At 39.4% G+C, this 21,222-nt stretch overlaps 1 protein-coding gene across 5 annotated transcripts in view; it reads left to right on the top strand.

Annotated features, from left to right (window-relative positions):
• The window catches only part of DMXL1 (Dmx like 1), a 175,984-nt gene extending 174,154 nt beyond the window's left edge, over nucleotides 1-1,830 (top strand). For all 5 annotated transcript variants that reach the window (XM_025388442.1, XM_025388446.1, XM_025388447.1 and 2 more), the window contains one exon: nucleotides 20-1,830. In XM_025388442.1, the coding sequence (XP_025244227.1) occupies nucleotides 20-244 (225 nt within the window). In that variant the 3' untranslated portion in view covers nucleotides 245-1,830. The remainder of the gene's footprint in view (nucleotides 1-19) is intronic.
• Nucleotides 1,831-21,222: the final 19,392 nt, after the last annotated feature.

Here is a 21,222-nt window from a genome sequence, read left to right on the forward strand (position 1 = left end):
CGTTCTTAATATCTTTCAGATTTGGAGTCTCTCTACCTTTGGTCTTCTCCATACTTTTGTCAGTGAACATGCTCGGCAGTCCATTTTTAGGAATATTGGAACTGGAGTGATGCAAATTGAGACAGGGCCCGCAAATCACATTTTCTCCTGTGGAGCTGATGGAACAATGAAAATGAGAATACTGCCAGATCAGTTTAGCCCTTTAAATGAAGTGTTGAAAAATGATGTGAAATTTATGCTATAACATTTTTACAATAAGATGTACAATTTATTACCTACATGGAAGTAGTCACCAGATGTAATATACAGTAATCATTCTCTATGCCACAAATTAGCTAATGCTTTCTTGTTTTTATATTTATTTTATGGAGCTTTGCCCTTGATGCACTGATGCCTTAAAAATTAACAAGGTCATTCAGAAGTAGATTACATTGCCTAAAGTAGAATGTGTAAGTAATGCTGTAATAATACATATCATAGAATATTATAATCAGTATGTCATAGTGTTAAAGGTGTTTTGTTTTCTTATTAGTACTCTTCCACAGGCATCTCTGCATGAATTTCTTCCACAGTAAAAATACCTTTTTTGAAAAGGCAATTGTACATAATACTTATCCCTTAATTCACCACACTCTCACTTCCTTTATTAGCCTTATACATCTCACACTCTTCTTAATGATAGACATTTGAGTAAGAATGAAAAAAATAATGAACATCTTCATTAAAATTGTCATTGAGATGTCAGTGATAAATGAGCCAGATGGCTCATTATGTAAGGTTTTCATCAGTTTCCCCTCTGGAGCCCAAGTTATATGTATGTATAGTGTGTGTGTGTGTGTGTATCTTACATATCTTATTTGAACTTAGTTGTACATATTAGCAAAAACTGGTTTTTCATGTGTTTTTGTGCCATAACAACTACGGCCACTAGAATAACTTTTTTTTTGCAACTGTGCTTTTCATTTTAAAAAAATTTTTGAGTTCCCATCCTAATTTTCAAATAAGTTTCAAGGAGACTTTCAGGATTATTGTTTTAAAGATTAGATTTAGTCAAGTAAGTCTTAGCAGGCAATAAAGTTTCTGTGGTGGCATATATCATATAAGACACTTAAAGTAAGTTTGTGAATTTGTCAACTTTTGGAGCATCAAACATATCTTACTTAAATTTTATTTTATCTTATTTTTAGGTGCTTTTAATCTCAAAATTCTGAAAAGCTTATAGCAGTGTTTTCAGAAACAAATGTGAAAACAGTCAAATTAAGTAGACACTGTTTAGAAATGTAAAATACTCTCCAGATCTACCATTAATAGAAAATAAACTAAACCTTATATTTTATTTTTGCCAAAATATTTTATTATAAAGTATGACCAAAATATTTAAAATGCACAATGCTTTTAACTTAAATGCGCTAACCCTGTTTCTGTCTGTTTTGTGCTGTACCTTTTCTGATTCAGAATTATAGAAAACTTGATAAATACTTGATTTTAACCAATGAGACTACAGGCAGATGAGACTAAGTGTTTATGGGACAATTATATACTATTTAACTTAAATATATTTTGTTTAATAGGAAATATATAATAAGAGCATTTTATGTAATAAAATATGGGCAATGATTATCTTGGAAATTAAAGAGTCAAAGCAAAGAAATGAAGGGCTGATAAAATGAATTTTGTAATATCCTCAGGATACTTTTATCTTAAAAGTATGTTTGTAAATTGTATTTCAACAATTTTAAATGTGTTGAGCAAGTTGCAGTGAAAACACTGTCATTATGTAGAGAGTTTATATGCACATAATAACCTGTACCTATAAGTTGTGCAATAACCATGCGTGACTATTTTGCCATGGAGAAATCTGACAGCATTGCAAACAATAATATTGTTTGATGTAGTTAACCTTAAGTTATTTTTCAGCAATTTCTTCACAAATCAAGATTCAAACAGCTTTAAATAATTTCAATGAGATAAAATATTTACTATTATGCTTATTAGAACAAAAGGTGTTAAGGATGAACTAAATATTTTAATTGAGCGTTTATATGGATAATCATACATTATGTAAGCCCATATGTATTTACATCCAGAGTCATAATATTTTAAATAAACAATCATGCAGAAACTTTTTTGGGGGATATACTATTGTTTTAAGATCTCTGCCAATTTAGCTGACTTAAAATATGTGACATTTTAAAAATCAAGAATTTCTACATTTGTATTTGGTTAATGTAAGGAGGATGGAATAACTTTCCCAAATAGCCTGTTCTTTTCTACAGTCTTTTTAAGTTGATAGGTAAGCATTATTCAAGGAAGGTGGGAATAAAAATTGTTGAAATGTTTAAGTATAAAATGATGTACATATATGTAAAATTTCATTATCCACATTAATGGAATAGATACATCAAAATACATTTTTTGATTGTGTGTTTTCTAAGAATGTGGCTTTGTGATCATATAAGGATTCACAGCATTAACAAATCTTATTTTCTGAAATCTAGGATTTTTCTTAACTAAAACCATGGAACAGTCATCTCCATCCTCCTTTCTTGCTCTTTGCCCTTGCCCTCCCTTTGAAAAAAAAATTATTTTTTAAAAAAATTGCAGAAATTTCTCACATTGGTCTCAACAATGGAAACACAATACAAAGACACATTCAAAGAAAAGCCTATACAACCTTAGGGTGGAAGTGATCTTTTAACAAGATTGGAAACACAGACATATTTTACTTAATAAAAAATTTAAATGTCATATGGCAGGGACCACAGTCAAAGTTAAAACAACAAGTAGACTAGAAGAAATATTTGTATAGTAATAGGAAACATGTCAGTGTCTCTGTATACAAAGAGAAGTTTAAGTTATTGGAGAAGTGGTCAAACTGTGAATAAGCAATTCACAGAACAGGACATTGAAAAAGTCAACAGATATAAAGTATGTTCATCTTCATTATAAGGGCTAATGGAATGTTTTTTTAAAAAGTATTATTGTAATACTAGTTTTTATCATTGGTTTAAGATTACATAGTGACAACATCCATTTTGGTGAAGATACAGGGAAATTGGCAGAAACATTGCTGACAAAGTTATCTGGGTGTGAATTAAAATTGAATACACATAACTTTCAGTGACCAACCTTTTGAGAAATTATAAAAATAAAAGCATCCATGCACAAAAATGTAAGCACACAGATGTTTATTGAAACATATTCTGGAGGCTGGGTGTGGTGGCTCACACCTGTAATCCCAGCACTTTAGGAGGCTGAAGTGAACAGATCACTTGAGGTCAGAGGTTCGTGGCCAGCCTGGCCAACATGGTGAAACCCATCTCTACTAAAAATACAAAAATTAGTGGGATTTGGGGTTGTGAGCCTGTAGTCCCAGCTACTCAAGAGGCTGACACAGGAGAACCACTTGAACCCAGGAGGTGGAGGTTGCAGTGAGCCGAGATTGTGCCACTGCACTCCAGCCTGGGTGACAGAGCAAGACTCTGTCTCAATAAAATAAAATAAAAATTTTAAAAACTGGAAATCTAAATGTTAATTAGCGAGTAAATGGTTGAATAAATTGTGGTACATACATGTAATATTATAGAATATTCTCTCACCACTAAAAAGAATATTAGATGTGTATCTGTTGGCCTGAGAAGAGGTTGATGAGGAAAAATAATTACAAAGCAAAAGATACAATATCCTATATTTAGATTTTTAAAAAATATAGATGAACAAAGAAATGTGACAAGAACAAAGAAATGAACAAACAAAACTTTTAATATTGGGAAAAGGATGAAGGGTGTAATAATTTTCCAAACTACTTTAAACCTCTCTCAGTAAAGTCATAATACCAAAAAGTTTTGTTGAATGTGTGTACTTGGGAAAAATTATTTTTAAACCAAATAGTACTTCATGACTTTGGGAGCTGCTCTATTGAATAAAGTGATCCAGTGTCAGGAACACTCCTCTTTGAATTGTTGAGATATTTTTGGTGAAATTTATTTAAGCTGAATGTTAAAATGTTACCCTTTGGAGCGGGAGTCCTGAACCCATGGGCCACAACTGGTACCGGGCTGCACAGCAGGAGGTGAGTGTCAGGGGAAGCTTCATCTCTATTTACAGCTGCTCCCCATTGCTTGTATTACCGCCTGAGCTCCGCCTCCTGTCAGATCGGTGGAGGCATTCGATTCTCATAGGAGCCGGAACCCTATTGTGAACTGGGCATGCAAGGGATCTAGGTTGTGCGCTCATTATGAGAGTGATGCCTGATGATCTGTCACTGTCTCCCATCACCCCCAGATGGGACCATCTAGTTGTAGGAAAACAAGCTCAAGACTCCCACTGATTTTATATCACTGTGAGTTGTATAATTATTTCATCATATATTACAATGTAATAATAAAAAAGCTGCACAATAAATATAATGCGCTTGAATCATCCTGAAACCATTCGGCCCCTGCGACCCTGGGTCCATGGAATAATTGTCTTCCCACGAAACCTGGTGCCAAAACAGTTGGGGATTGCTGCATTGGAGTACCTGGAAAAAGCTGATCATAGATTATTTGAATGTGCCTGTTAGTATTTAGAAATGTGTGTAGATTTTAGTACAGTTATTTTCAAAGCTGAATCTCTTTTTGAGCTTTTCAAGATGGTTTTCCTTTCCACTTGGCTGTCCCTGCATATATATGGTCCATTATTCAGGGAACTAATACTAACTGTTTCACAGGGGTCCTTGGAACAAGAACACTTGAAGTTCTCCCACTGCAAATACAGATGAGTAATAGAAACAATTGGTGTGACAACACATTTCACTCGACAGTGGAAAAAATGCTTTATTCACAGACAGTCAGTTATGTGTTCAATGTACAGGTATGACCTGTGTAACAGAACTCAAGCCAGTATGGTGTATCAGCCCTGGACATATGTTAAATAAGTTTTAAAAATCCTTTGGAATCTACTCTTAGCATCATTTCTGAAATTGCAGCATATTTATTTTTTGAAGCCATACCTTTCTTTTCAGTTTATTCTGAACACAAGCAAAGATAATTCCTTAAAATAGTATCTGGTTGTCTGTATTTGGGTTGTTTCATTCTGTGTTTTGCAGAAAATGCATCAGATTATTATGGCTATTCAGACATGAAGATAACTAAGCAAGCTACAATACTTGCAATGTATTTTAAGATCTCATGGGGCTTTTTCCTAATGAGAAGCTTTATGGGGCAGGGAGGGTGGGAAATGCTCCATCTGGAGTTTACATTAGAGAAAACTTCATGTGTAGATGAATGTAGCCCCACAAATGAGGCATTTCTTCTGAGAATGCAGCTCCACAAGAAACAGCCTAGCAAATGAAGCAAGGGCTAGACTTCAGCCCAACAGACCCCCCTAATAAGTTATATAAGCATTCACCAAGGCCCTGTACCTCATAGAAGCCTAAGATTCTTATACAGTGATGACAATCACGTAAATTTCAACTGTTCCACAAATCCCTTTAAAGAAGAAAAAGAACAAATCACTCAGATACTATACCTAAGCATATTAGATGGCAGAGAAGGCAGCAACCTTTAAATTACATATAATTTGGGAAATAAACATCTGAGTCTCCTAGACCTCACACTATAGCAGAAAATGATTGGAAAGGGGGTACATAGAAGAGTGCAGAAGGATTCTACTGGTACTGACACAATATGAACTGGAGTTTAGAAGGAGAGAGTCTCATTTTGAATGGTGAAATAGAACAAATAACTGGCTACTGAAAAATAGAGAGTTGGAAATTGTATGTGATTAGATGTGAATATTTTGGGAAATTAGTTCTGAAATAGGAGGCCATCTTCAGAGGAACTGATGTCCTCTGGAGGCTTATTGGTGAAGGGAAAAAAGGAAGTAAATGAAAGTGTCATTTAACAAGATACCAAAGAATCCAAAAATATCCTCCATAAAGATGTGTGATTTTTTTAAAGGAAATCGTGATTCACTTTACAAATAAAGCACTGTGTTCCTGAATGAAAAAACAGCCCCCCATATTCTTTCCTACACTTGTCCATAAGATTATTTACTATTATAATGTGAATAGTTGACACCACATGTGAAAAAAAAAAATCCACACAAATTTACTCTCAAAACTTTTTTTTTTTTTTTGGAACATATAAAAACACTCTAGGCCGGGTGCAGTGGCTAGTTCCTGTAATCCCAGCACTGGAAGGCCCAGGCAGGAGGATCGCTTGAGCCTAAGAGTTCAAGACCAGTCTGGGCAACATAGGGAGACCAAAAATTAGGCATGATGGCACGTTCTTGTGGTCCCAGCTACTTGGGAGGTTGAGGCAGGAGGATTGTCTGAGCTGGGGAGGTTGAGGCTGCAGTGAGCAGTGATCACACCACTACAGCCTGGGTCCAGAGTGAGACCATGTCTCAAAAAATGCAGGGGAGGAGGAGTGGCTCATGTCTGTGATCACAGCACTTTGAGAGGTCAAAGTGGGAGTCCAGGAGTTCAAGACCAGCCTGGGAAACATGGTGAAACCCCTTCTACAAAAGAAAAGAAAACAGAAAAATTAGCCATGCATGGTGTCACGTGCCTGTAGTCCCAGCTACTCAGGAAGCTGAGATGAGAGAATTACTTGAGCCTGGGGAGGTCAAGGCTGCAGTGAGCCATGATTGTGCCATTGCACTCCAGCCTGGGTGACAGAGTGAGACAGTCTCAAAAATAAAAATGTAAATAAACCACCCTCCAAAATAATTTCATGAAACAGAGGAAAGCAGTAATTCAAAACATTCTAACTTATTAATTGATCAACAGGGTCTCACTTTTGCCTAGGCTGCATTTACAGGACCTGCATTTACTCAGGAATGAAAACAGCAAAATTATCTCATAAATCAAGGCTAAATTAGAAATGGCCCAAGGGAGAAGAGATATGACTGAAAGCACACACTGAACAGAGAGGATAGAAATTAAATGAGCCAAAAAATGAAGTAAAAAGCTGTTGTAGAGAAAATAATAGATATAGAACATAGACAAATATGCAACGTTTACAGGAAGGCAGAGCTCTGCGTGCAGAGCCAGGAGTTGTAAGCCCAGAGAGCAGAGCTTTGAATCACAGGATTATTTTCAGGCCTTGAAACTGAATGGAATTTTCCCTGCTGTACTTTGAAATTGCTTGGGACAATGTCGGCACTCCATCAAAAATTACTGGACAGGAACAGAAGCTGAAAAATGTGACTCATACGAGAGAAATATCAGTCAATAGACACAGAAAACATGGCAGACTAGAAGTTCTAGCACTTGTCTCTCTCACAAGGACAACCAGAACAATGAAAACTACATTTTAGTCTGGGCATGGTGGCTCACGTCTGTGATCCCAGTGCTTTGGGAGGATGAAGTGAAAGGATCACTTGAAGCCAGGAGTTTGAGACCAACCTAGGCAACATAGCAAGACCCCATCTCTACAAAAAATTATTTAAAAATTAGCCAGACGTGGGTGGTGCATTCCTGTAGTCCTAGCTAATAGGGAGGCTGAGATAGGAGTATTGCGTGAGCCCAGGAATTTGAGGTGTATCACAGTGAGCCATGATTGCACCACTGCACTCCAGCCTGGACAACAGAGTGAGACCCTGTCTCAAAACACTACATTTTAAAAACACCAAACAAAAATAAAACAGAGGGAGAGTGCCAGAGTGTCTCAGAGGAGTACCATAAATCTAGATGGGAACAGAAACAGCCACATAGAAAACAGAAGAAAACACTGGATCTCTACCACCCCATTCCCCAACTAGGATTAGGTGAAAACCAGGAGGAACTTCTTTCAGTAAGTAAGTAGGAATGAGGATTGTAGCAACTCCCATCAATACCTTGGGCACCAAAAAAAAAAAAAAAACGGATAGGAGGCAGGACTAAATCACTGCTGCCGCTCATACAGAGCAGTGGGTGGAGACTCACACCGTGAACTCTTGCTCCAGGAACTACTGCAGGAATATACCACGAAAGCTGAGCGAATCCACAGACCCTTTGAAGAAGCGGATTGCTCCTGCAGGACCCAGGAGATAGCGCAAATACTGTGAGTGCCCAAACTGTGAAAGTGGGAAAGAGGGATCATCTGCCCCTGAACACACACCCTCACTGGGAAACCCGAAAGTTCAGATCGTGGGAGAAGGATTTGACCTTACCTGGAGCTGAGACAATTTAGAAAGCCAAGTAAAATACATGGGTAGAGGAAGCAGTGGGAAAAGTCCTGTGGGCTCTCTGGGTCCCCACGGAAGCCATTTCTGACTTGTCTCACAGGGATCCTTGGAGAGGTCTGCCAAAGGAACAGGGAAAAGACCGCAGGGAGAAGGAAACCTCCAGCTGAACTTTGTAACAATTTCAACTGAACACAAAGTCTCCTGGCCAGAACTCGGGGGATGGTGTGAATCAGATGTGCAGACTCCATAGGCGGGGAGGTGCGAAAGCCCTGCTTGCTTCCTCAGCCAAAAGGCTCCTAGCCTGGGGCAAGTTCTCAGCCCTGCTTGCCCACTGCCTGGAAACCAACTAGGTGCTGTTGGTTGGGGGGCATGGTGAGAGTGAGATCGGCCTTTTCGGTTACATGGGAAGTGGGTGAGGCCTGTAACTGCCAGCTTTCCTGCACTTCCCTGACAACCTGCATGACACAGCAGAGACAGCCATAATCCTCCTGGGAACACAACTCCATTGACCTGGGAGCCACACCCCCATCCCCAACAGCCACCGCAGGAGCCCTCCCCAAGGAGAGTCTGAACTCAGACACGCCTAACCCTTTCTGTACCTGATGGTCCTTCCCTACCCAATCTGGTAGCCAAAGACAAAGGTCATATTCTCTTGGGAGTTCCAGGGCCCTGCCCACTGGCTGATCCTCCTCTATACTACCACAGCTGATGCTCTCTTGAAAGGACTACCTCCTGGTAAAAGGTCAACCAGCACAAAACTAGTGCATTAAACAACTACAACTAAAGACACTCAGAGTCCATTTCACTCATCTGCCACCTCCACAAAAGCAGGTACTGATATCCATGGCTGAGAGACCTGAAGATGATTCATGTCACAGGACTCTGCACAGACACCCCCCAGTACCAGCCCAGAGCCTGGCAGCCCTGCTGGGTGGCTGGATCCAGAAGAGAAATAATAATCACTACAATTTGGCTCTCAGGAAGCCACATCCCTAGGAAAAGGAGGAGAGTACTACATCAAGGGAGCACCTCATGAGACAAAAGAACCTGAATAGCAGCCTTGAGCCCCAGATCTTCCCTCTGACATAGCCTACCCAAAATGAGAAGGAACCAGAAAAACAACTGTAATATGACAAAATAAGGTTCCTTAACACCCCCCAAAAATCACACTAGCTCACCAGCAATGGATCCAAACCAAGACAAAATCCCTGAGTTGCCAGAAAAAGAATTCAAAAGGTCAATTATTAAGCTAATCAAGGAGGCACCAGAGAAAGGTGAAGTCCAACTTAAGGAAATAAAAAAAAAATGACACAAGATATAAGCGGGAAAATCAGTATGTCAATTAAAAACAATAAAAGAAAAAAAAAGAGACTCAGAAATTACACATAATGGAATTAGAAAAGGGCTGTAAAACAGCTATAAATATGCACAAGATCTGAGGAAAAACATTAACTTAATAAAAGCAGATGGTAGAAAGAACTATATTGAACTTTTAGAGATGAAAAATAGAATATCTGAAATAATTCACTGGATGGGCTTAATTCTAAAACACTTTGGAAGAAAAGATCAGAGAATTTAAAGATATGGCAAGTGAAGCTATTCAAGAGAAAGCAAACATAGTAAAAAACGTTAAAAAATTAGGAAAAAATTAGGAAAAATTTAGAAAAAAATACAAGAGAGCAAGGAACACTGATCAATTAATGATGCTATAATACATCTACTTAGAGACCCAGGAGAATGAAAATAAGAGGAAGAAAAAATACTTTAAAAATAGCTTTAAAATTGTCCAAATTTAGTGAAAACTATAAACCTGAAGATACAGGAAACTCAAAAACCCATAGTTGAGACAAGGTCTGGCTCTATTGCCCAGGCTGGAGTGCTGTGGCATGATCTCAGCTCACTGCAACCTTCCATCTCCCAGGCTTGAGTGATCCTCCCACCTCAGCCTCCTGAGTAGCTGGCAGTGCAGGCACACACCACCATGCCTGGCTATTTTTTTGTATTTTTAGTAGAAATGGGGTCTTGCCAGTCGCCCAGGTTGATCTCAAACTCTTGAACTCAAGGGATCTGCCCACCACAGCCTCCCAAAGTGCTGAGATTACAGGTGTGAGTCACTGTGCCTGGCCTCCATAACTGGATTAACACACACACATACCGCCATGATGCTTCATAATGGCATTGCTGAAAATCAGTGATAATGAGAAAATGATAAATGTAGACAAAGAAAGCAATATATTATGCAAAGAAAAACAACATAAACAAGTCTTTCCTCAGAAACTATGCAAGTCAGGAGACAATGGAACAATACCTTTAAAGTGCTGAGGAAACAACAAAGACAAACAAAAAATCTATATCCAGCAAAAATATCCTTCAAATATGAGGGCAAAACAAAACCCTTTTAGACAAAAGAAACTAGTGTATTTGTAATTTGTTGCCAATGCATCTGAACTACAAGAAATATAAAAGGATGTGTTTTAAAGATTCAGTGCTATTCCTGTCAAACTACTAATGACATTCTTCACAAAACTAGAAAAAAACTATTTTAAAATTCATGTGGAACCAAAAAAGAGCCCAAATAGCCATGGAAATCCTAATAAAAAAGGAGTAAACTGGAGGGATCACATTACCTGACTTCAAACTATACCACAGGGCTACAGTAACCAAAACAAGGGAAAGGACTTCCTATCAATAAATAGTGCTGGGATAACTGGCCAGCCATATGCAGAACATTAAAGCTGGACCCCTTCCTTACACTATATTCAAAAATTAACTCAAGATGGATTAAAGACTTACATGTAAAAACCAAAACTATAAAAACCCTGGAAGACAACTAGATAATACCATCCTGGATATAGGAATGGGCAAAGATTTTATGACAAGGACACAAAAAACAATTGCAACAAAAGCAAATATTAACAACGGTGATCTAATTAAACTTAAGAGCTTCTGCACAGCAAAAGAAACTATCAACAGAGCAAACAGACAACCTATAGAATGGGAGAAAATATTTGCAAACTATGCATCTGACAAAAGTCTAATATCTAGGATCTATAAGGAACTTCAACAGATTTACAAGAGAAAGACAAACAACTCCATTAAAAAGTGAGCAAAGGACATGAACAGACACTTTGCAAAAGAGGACATACATGAAGCCAAAAAGGATATGAGAAAAGCTCAATATCACTGATCATTTGAGACATGCACATCAAAACCACAATGAGATACCATCATCATTTTTTGACTGTTTAATAAAGTAAAAAAATAACATGCTGGCAATGTTGCAGAGAAAAGGGAACACTTATACACTGTTTGTGGAAGTGTAAATTAGTTCAACCATTGTGGAAAGCAGTATGGCGATTCCTCAATGAGCTAAAAACAAACTATTATTTGCCCAAACAGTCCTATTACTGGATATATACCCAGAGAAATATAAATCATTCTACCATAAAGACACATGCACATGTATTCACTGCGTGTGAATTATTCACAGAGCAGCATTATTCACTATAGCAAAGACATGGAACCAACCTAAATGCCCATCAATGACAGAATGGATAAAGAAAATGTGGTATACATATGCCATGGAATATCATGCAGTCATAAAAAAGAATGAGATTGTGTCTTTTGCAGAAACATGAATGGAGGAGAAGGCCATTATCCTTAGCAAACTAACACAGGAACAGAAAACCAAATACTGTATGCTGTCACCTATAAGTGGGAGCTAAGTGATGAGAACATGTGGACACAAAGAGAGGAACAACAGACACTGGGGCCTACTTGAGGATGGAGGGTAGAAGAAAAGAGAGGAGCAGAAAAAATAACTATTGGGTCCTAGGCTTAGTACCTGGGTGATGAAATAATCTGTACAACAAACCCCTGTGACACAAGTTTGTCTATATAACAAACCTACACAGGTACCCCCGAACCTAAAATAAAAGTTAAAAAGGAAATGTTAAAACCAAAAAAAAAAGTTCCTTTTTTCCTTTTTTCTTTTCTTTTTTTTTTTTTTTTTTTTTTGAGATGGAGCCTCATTCTGTCACCCAGGCTGGAGTGCTGTGGCACAAACTTGGCTCACTATAATCTCTGCCTCCTGTCTTCAAGTGACTCTTCTGCCTCAGCATCCTGAGTAGCTGGGACTGCAGGCGCCCGCCACCACGCCCGACTAACTTTTGTATTTTTAGTACAGACAGGGTCTCACCATATTGGCCAGGCTGGTCTCGAACTCCTGACCTCGTGGTCCTCCTGCCTTGGCCTCCCAAAGTGCTGTCACAGTGCCTGGCCAAGAGTTCCTTTTTTTAAGGAGTCAAATTTTTTTAAAAAGAAAATTGAAAAAGGAATTTCTTGGAAGCTTGGATCTACATTAAAAATTAGCAGTTCCAAATATACTAAATAAGTGAGTATATATTTTAAAAAGGTTTCTTGTGTTTTAATTTTTTCAAAAGATGGCTAGGCATGGTGGCTCACGCCTGTAATCCCAACACTTTGGGAGGCCAAGGTGGGCAGATCGCCTGAGGTCAGGAGTTTGAGGTCAGCCTGGCCAACATGGTGAAAACCCATCTCTATCAAAAATACAAAAATTAGCTGGGCATAGTGATATGTGCTTGTAGTTCCAGCTACTTGGGAGGCTGAGGCAGGAGAATCACTGGAACCCAGGAAGCAGAGGTTGCAGTGAGCTGAGATCGCACCATTGCAGTCCAGCCTGGGTGACAGAGCAAGACTCTGTCTAAAAAAAAAAAAAAAATTACATATATATAAAATTGTTTAAAGCAAAAAAAACTATTTTTACAGTTATATGCATAAGTAAAAGTAAACTATGTGACAATCATAATATAAAGAGTGTTATTTTTAATATCCTTTACAAAGATGATTGTTATTACTTGAATTGTGTCCCTGACAGAATTCATATATTGAATCCCTAAGCCCTACTTTGACTGTATTTGGAGATAGGCCTTTAAAGAGGTAATTAAGGTTAAATGAGATCCTACAGGTGGGGCCCTAATTCAATATGACTGATTTCCCTATAAGAACAGAGACTAAAGAGAGAGAGATATTTGATATGTGCATGCACAAACCAAAGACCATGTGAGGATACAGCAAGAAAATGCTCATCTGCAAGCCAAGGAGAGAGGCCTGTAGAGAAACCAGATGTATTACCTCGATCTTGGACTTCCAGTCTTCAGTACTGTGAGAAAATAAATTTATGTTGTTTAAGCCACCTGGTCTGTCGTAGTGATCATGTAGTTTTTAGTTGTGCCAGAACAAACCAAAAGCGCTTCCACTGGTCAAATTTACAATAATTTGATCATCAAATGTAATGTTAATTAAATGTTAAACTTTGTATGCTGTGTAACCAACTACTCTGTAATTTAGTGATTTAAAATAGCAACCATTTGGTAATGTAATGTTCCATGGCTTTGTGAGTCTAGAATTCAGAGGACTCATCTGGGCAATTCTGCTGCTCCATGTGGCATTAAGCATGGTCGCCCAGTAATATTCAGCTGGCAGCATAGCTAGTCTGGAGCGCCAAAGACAGGTTTACTAACACACCTTAGAGGGCAAGACCAGAAGTCTGGGCTCAGGTGGGCCTCTCTCTCTACGTGTAGTTTCAGGGCCTTTCCATATTATCCCTTCAACAGGGTCCAGACATCTTACATGATGGCTTAGGGCTCCAAGAATAAATGTCCCAAGAGATAGTTGAAGATAATAGTCTCTTAAGGTTGGACCTAGAAACTTGCACAATGTCATTTCTATCATATTTTGTTGGATAAAACTTCACAGAGCCCATCCAGATTTAAGAGAGGGGGCCGTACCCTCCATCTCTGATGGGTTAAAGTGTCAAAGAACCAGTTGTGTCCACTTAAAATCTGCCACCATCCACCCTCTGTCCATAAATTATTTATGTTTCTCTTACATATAAAATAAACTCCCTCCTTATAAAACTCTAGCAGTTTCATCCTACTACATCATCAGGACATTAGGACCAGACTCAAGCCTCAAGCCTCAGGATCCCCATTATTTAAATCAAGTCCAAGCATCTATTAGGCATTTTTTTTCCTTTTTTTTTTTTTTTTTTTGAGACAAGAGTCTCGTCGCCCAGGCTGGAGTGCAGTGGCATGATCTCGACTCACTGCAACCTCTGCCTCCCAGGTTCAAGCAATTCTCCTATCTCAGCCTCCTGAGTAGCTCGAATTATAGGTGCCCACCACCACGCCTGGCTAATTTTTGTATTTTCGTAGAGATTGGGATTTCGCCACATTGGACAGGATGGTGTCAAACTCCTGACCTAAAGTGATCCGCCTGCCTTGGCCTCCCAAAGTGCTGGGATTGCAGGCTTGAACCACTGTGCCTGGCCTCTACTAGGCTTCTTTAAAAGTATGACACCTCTCATTCTGAAGACATGTGAACGAAAGAGACAAACTGTGTGCCTCTTATACGCCAGCCATACAGTGATGAAACAAAGATAGAATAGCTCTCTCCCATTCAAAAAGGAGGAAACATTAGAATTACATAGCAGTCCCTGGTCCATAGAGATTCTAAAATTTAGATAGGCACGTGTTGGTGGTTCCTTGAATAACCCTTTTCCCTGGGAGTTACTCTCCACAGGTCTCGGCTCCTCCCTCTGGACTTCCCACCACCCAACCCCCACTCCCAGTCATTCTTCCTTTTCCATAAAAGTGGACCACGGTTTCAACTGATTAGTTTTCTCAGTCTCATTTCTGGCCATAGAAGCTTAAAGGCTCAAAGGCTTCTTTAAATTTTATACGGTTCCCATATTTTACAGTTCAATCTAGTAAAATTCTTTTTAAAACTTTGCGAATTTCTTATATATTGAATTATAAACCACTCCACTAGACAAAAACCACACCCATATTGTCTTTTTCTGAGACAGGCTATTCTCTACCTTGGGCCACCGGTAAAACTGCTGTGGTATACCACCTTCAGATTCCTAGAAATCCTGGTGTCTCACAGAAAAGGTCTACAAGGCACACCCTTATATCCTTCTGAGGTCTTAACAAAGGGACTAACAACTAAAATCTTGGCCATATCTTTACTTTGAGATCATTTTTAATCCACAACGATGTTGAATAAATTTTTTAAGTCCAGGAGACCATTGCTATGAAGAGTGAGAACTCACACATGATAGTAAGTAGTATACCAACTCTTTACCCCGAGGATTGGTACTTACAATGAAAGAAGTAAGGCTATTGAAGGAGAACAATGTGGAAGTCAAAATCTACTAGGTAAGGGTGCTGTTCTTGGAGCAATACAGGACTAAGATGGGAACTTGTCTTGCTTCAAATCAAGTAGAGCATTCCCAACTTGGACTAGCATTTGGTGAGTAGAGGGAGTGGAGGCACACAAGAGAGCTCTATCAATAGAGTCAGGAATTTAAGGCATATTTATTTATTTTAAAAGGAGTTGAAAATGTAAAATTGTGTCCTCAAGGACAAGACAAAACAAAACTGGTCACTGTGATATTTGGGATAGGTTCACATGAGATTTGAGATGGTCCAAAAGGAGAAAATAATTCAGGTGGGGAAGAACTCACGCAGAGAGACTAATAGTGCAATCATAGAAAAATAAGGATTCCGGCTAGAAACAACACTATAATTCCTAAGAATGTCTTAAGGGGTGGCCAGTTAGAAACACACAAAGAACCTAGTTTCATGGGGAGTGTGGCTGACCCAACTGGGGACAGTTGTAGATAAAGTCACATTTTGAAGCAGCTTATAGTTCTAGCAAGCTTTCCTAGCAAGAGATGTGTTTTTGTGCCTATGTTATCGTAGGAGGTAAATAATTCTGCTTAAAGAGTGAAAAATACTCTAAAATGGAGGTACAGCCATTAGTGATACGTAATAGCCATGAGTGGCGATTGAGGTCTATTAAAGCAATGGGAAAAGATCACTGTCTTAAAACCTTGATTCTTATTCTATCCCAGAGTTTCTATTATTTAATAGAAAAAAAACTATACTCTTTATCTCACTCATCTGGTTACTTTGAGGACAAGATAAGGTTTTATGATAATCCTCCAAAAATAAATAGGACTTGAAAGATAGAGTTGAAACAGTGGACAATTAAAGAATAATTTGGAAGAATGGTGAAATTATAGCCATGCTTTGAATCAGGCATGTTCATTGGCACATTCCCACAAAGATGTAGTTAAGGCACAAAGGCAACATAAACCTTCCTGTGGGCTGCATTTAAGTTGCACATCTTTGCTTCAGTACTTTGCAGCTTGCTGGAAAATGTTAAACCTATCTTTCCCTTTTCTCTTACTTTTGCCTGTAGTATCCTTCTGTCTGCTTGGCAAACTCCAGTTCATCCTTTTGACTCAAATGGATGGAACGTCCTTTGTGAAATCTTCCCCATTTTCCCAGGGAATGTGAGTTACTTCTTTTCTCTCCTCCCAGACTATTTGTGCTTACATTTTTATTGCATGTATCACAGTGCCACACAATTATTTCCTTACACTCAAAAAGAAGATGCTTTCACTGAGGAAGCAGAGTAAGGGCTTGGAGCAAAAGAGAAGAGTACACAAGAAAACCGGGACAGAGATTTTTTTAAAACTTCACAACTTTCTCTGGAGTTAGTTTCCTTACCTTCAGCTGGGCAGAAGCAAAAATAGAAGGCATGCACAGAAGTATTTTTGGCATGCAGCTACAGTGACAGCTATCTCTACTTGATGTGATTTACGGAGTTTGGGGGTTTTTGGGTCTGAGAGGATTCGTCAATTTAGATGTAGCTACAATTATTTTAGAATATATTTAGCCATTGAGTAATGGACTAGTTATTAGGAGCTTCTAGATTCCAATGTGTTTTATTGGCCCCAAATTGGAAACATGCAAGAGCTAGCTTGAAAAGGAAATGACCCAAGTATCTATTGGCCCAAATAAGACAGCAAAGTTAGTTATCTCGCTGATTTCTAAACATCACCACAATATCAAATAAGGCGGAGAGGAAAAAAGGCCCTATTCAATTTCGTTAGTAACAAAATGATGAATTGATTTTCAGTGCAAAGGACCCCAGGGTTGCAAGTCACGTAACCTGAGCATGCCCAGATAAACCAAGTATTCCCAATTCATGACCCTGGAGCCAACCACAGCAGAATCTAAGTACTCAGAATGAGGAATGGGGATGGAATTAAGAAGTGAGGGGTACTGTGTTTTGCTGCAGTGTGGATTTAAGGACCAAGGACCCAGCATCACCTCTTTGCATGACCCAATCAGATCATGCCTCCTTGCATTGTTCTCTCTCTCTCACAGTTATCCTCTGCCTATAAACCCTGCCTCCAGACCCCAGCCTGGGGAGACAGATTTGAGCATTGCACCCTATCACCTTGCCAGTCAACTTGCAATAAAGCTTTCTCTTTTTTCAAAAGCCGGTGTCATAGAATTGTTTTCTAAACACATTGGGCGGTGAGCCCACTGATAGGATGCAAGTTGCCTAAGATTTCAGGGGTTCCTCACTCTCCATTCCTCTCCAAAAGTAAACACTGAGACAGTGGTCACTCTGCATTGTTTCTACCATTAGAGTCTCTGGTCTCTTAGGGTTACATGGTTCTAGAAAGTGGGTCATGCCAACAGAGAGTGGGACCTCCATGTAGAACTTTAAATTTTGTATTTTTTTTTAATTTTAGCATTTTTATATTTTGCAGGGGAAGTACAGAAATGAAAGATTGAGGATAAAAGGGAATGAATAGTTAATGGAATACGGCCTCTGTAGATAAAAGAAAGTGATTGTGGAGGACCCAGAGAACTGGTGAATGAGTTTGCTCTGATCCATTGAGACAAGAAGAAAGGAAGTCAAGATGAATGTGAATGCAGATAGCATTTTGGGTGGCTGGGGCATGATGTCAAGAAAATTCTCTATTGATGATCTCTAAATTTCCCATGAACTAGGAAGTGAAATCATATATTAAGAGAGTGGGAAAAGTGTCTTGAGGACATGGTTAAAAGATTAAACCCCTTCTCCTTCCCATCCATGATGCTGGAGGATATGCAGGCTGCAGGATGGCTTAGTGGAGACTCAACGTCATAAATCTGTAGTGGTTCCCAGTTTCACACTTTTTGGTTGTTAAGTAGTCCATATGAAAAATGTGGATGGCTAAAAAGATTTGCCAGGTGGGTACAGGGAAAGAACAATGGGATAAAGGAATAGGGAGGACTAGCAAGGGAGTGACTGATGTGTTGACTCTTGGAGTTAGGCTGGATAGGAAAAGAGGCTGAGTGGAAGAAATGCAAATCTAGATCAGATAAAAGAAGAGTGTGGATCAAGGGTGGGAAGTTGTAGTTGGGGTATAGAATGTCAGAGGTACAGATAAGAAAGGTAGAGGTGGATCTGAGGGTGCTGCTACAGGGTGCAGCCAGGGACAAGGGAGACTAAAATCAAGCAATGGTGAAAGTTACTGGGGTTGAGGTTTCAAACACCATGATATCCTGGGTGACTGTCACAGGAATCATGCAGATGGAACTTCTCCTTCTATCTCACACGGTAGAAGCTAAGTCTCATTAAGGTTTTGTGCTTTGTCCAGAGTCATCCAGCTTACACAGGGCAGATCCAGTATTAGAACTCTCAATTGGTGGTAACAAATATCACTATCCATAGGCATTCAGAGATAGTTTCTGATTATTTGGGGATGGGAGAGGAGAAGTGTCTACAAACCCTTTTAATCCTTTAAATCCTAGTTTAGTTGCACTACTGCAGAATCCAGAGGTATTTAGAAAGTACCTATCTTTGTCCTTCTTTCCACTGAATGACATCACCAATGACTGACCCTGCCAGTCCTGAAACCCTTTAAATCTACCTCCATGACTCATCTTCCTTCACTCCCTCCATCCCCTCAATCTCCAAGCTTTGATAAGTCTTGAATGCATATTCTCCTTTCCATCCACATAGTTTAGGCCGTCAGCATCTGTGTTAGTTTTCTACTTTTGCCATAGTAAATGATCATAAATTTAGGAGTTTAAAATGTAGGCCATAAATTAGTATTAGTCTCACCAGGATAAAATTAAGGTATCAGTAGAGCTCAATTACTTTCTGAAGACTCTAAAGGAGGATCCATTTCCTTGCTTATTTGGGTTATTGGCAGAATTCGGTTTCTGCTGTTGTAGGACTGTGGAAGAAATGCAAGTCTAGACAGATAAAGAAAGTCAGTTTTTTTGTTGGCTGTCAGCTAAGGTCTTTTCCCAGTTCCTGGAGGCTATCCACAGTCCTTGGTTCATGGTTCAGGTTGAGTCCCTCTCATGCTTTGAATCTCTTTGACCCACCCTTCTTCCATTTTAGGGGATTCATGTGATTAGATTGGGCTCACTGAAATAATCCAGGATGATCCCCCATCTCAATGGCATCAATCTTAATCACACCGGCAAAATTTCTTTATTTTTTTTTTTCATGACCGAATGAGAAGGTAATACCTGCAATAATTCTTTTGCATGTAAGGTAACGTATTTACAGATTCCAGGGATTAAGAAGTGGACCTCTTTCTGTAACTCTACTAATTCTGCCTACTGAAGTATCTCACCCTGACATATTTCAATATTTCCTAAGCAAGTTTCTTGGTTCTGGGATCTTCTATGTTTCCAGATTAAACTTTCTAGAACCACACCTGACATATCTCCTGTGCTTAAAACCCTTCTGGCTTCCTACCTATCAAAGGTCAAATTCATGTTGTTTAGTTTCTATAGGAAAACAGCCCTTGAGTTTCGTCCTGTTTTACTGTTTTAGCTTCATTCCGGCCATCATTCCACTTCTCCTCCATCCTTATTCGGGCTTGAAAAAGTTTTCTTTGATTCTTCTTCACTTATAGCTGCCTTTGAAGCTCCCATTTCTTCTTCCAAACCCAGCTCAGATATCACCTACTCCAGGAAGATCTCCCTGACGCCCTTCCCCAAAGTTACAACCACAGGACAAAGTCCTCTTTTAAAAATCTCCGTACCTTGTGTATGTTTCTATCTTTTGCATTAAACCCAAATGTGTTGTGATTTTGTCTATTTCACCTATCAAGAGTTTACTTTCCTCTCTCCAAGCCAAACTCGGCCATTTCCCAAACGTGTAACTTTCTTTGGGAAGGCTATTTACTTCACGATGTCTCCCTTTCCCTTTGTAAACCAGGGATAGCAACAGGATCTATATCACAGATTGTTGTGAGGAATAGAACGGTGACCTACACATATTAAGTTTTACTAGTATTGAGGAAAGAGAGAGACCCTCTCATATTGTTTTATATTGTTTTATACTCAGTACCTGTTGTAAGAAAAAACAAGGAAGTAAAACCAAAGACAGGCAGCCCGGCGCCAGGCCTGAAACCAGGCCTGGGCCTGCCTGGCCTAAACTCAGTAGTTAAAAATCAACTCATAACTTAGAAACCGATGTTATTCATAGATTCCAGACATTGTATAGAAGAACATTGTGAAACTCCCTGCCCTGTTCTGTTTCTCTCTGACCACCGGAGCATGCAGCCCCATCATGTACCCCCTGCTTGCTCAGATCAATCACCACCCTTTCATGTAAAATCTTTAGTGTTGTGAGCCCTTAAAAGGGACAGAAATTGTGCACTCGCGGAGTTCGGATTTTAAGGCAGTAGCTTGCCGATGCTCCCAGCTGAATAAAGCCCCTCTTTCTACAACTCAGTGTCTGAGAGGTTTTGTCTGCGGCTTGTCCTGCTACATTTCTTGGTTCCCTGACCGGGAAGCGAAGAGACTGACAGACAGACAGCCGAGGCAGCCCCTTAGGATGCTTAGGCCTGCCCTGTGGAGCATCCCTGCCAGGGACTCTGGCCAGCCTGAGTGGCGCGATCCAAAGAGCGCTCCCGCTTCGCCAGAGAAGCGTGTAGCAGGCCCCCGCGGAGGATTAACACAGTGGCTGAACACCGTGAAAGAACTGGCACTTGGAGTCCAGACATCTGAAACTTGGCAGGACTGGTCTTTGGAACTTGCCCACTCCATTTGAGTGGAAGCGTGGCCTGATCACCTACGGCGTGCCTTTATTGGCACTTTGTTATTGGTTTTGGTTTTGACTTGAATTGCTTGACAGGACTGGTCTTGGGAACTTGCCTACTCCATTTGAGTA

The sequence above is a fragment of the Theropithecus gelada genome, chromosome 6 (assembly GCF_003255815.1).
Source record: "Theropithecus gelada isolate Dixy chromosome 6, Tgel_1.0, whole genome shotgun sequence".
NCBI classification, from domain to species: Eukaryota; Metazoa; Chordata; class Mammalia; order Primates; family Cercopithecidae; genus Theropithecus; species Theropithecus gelada.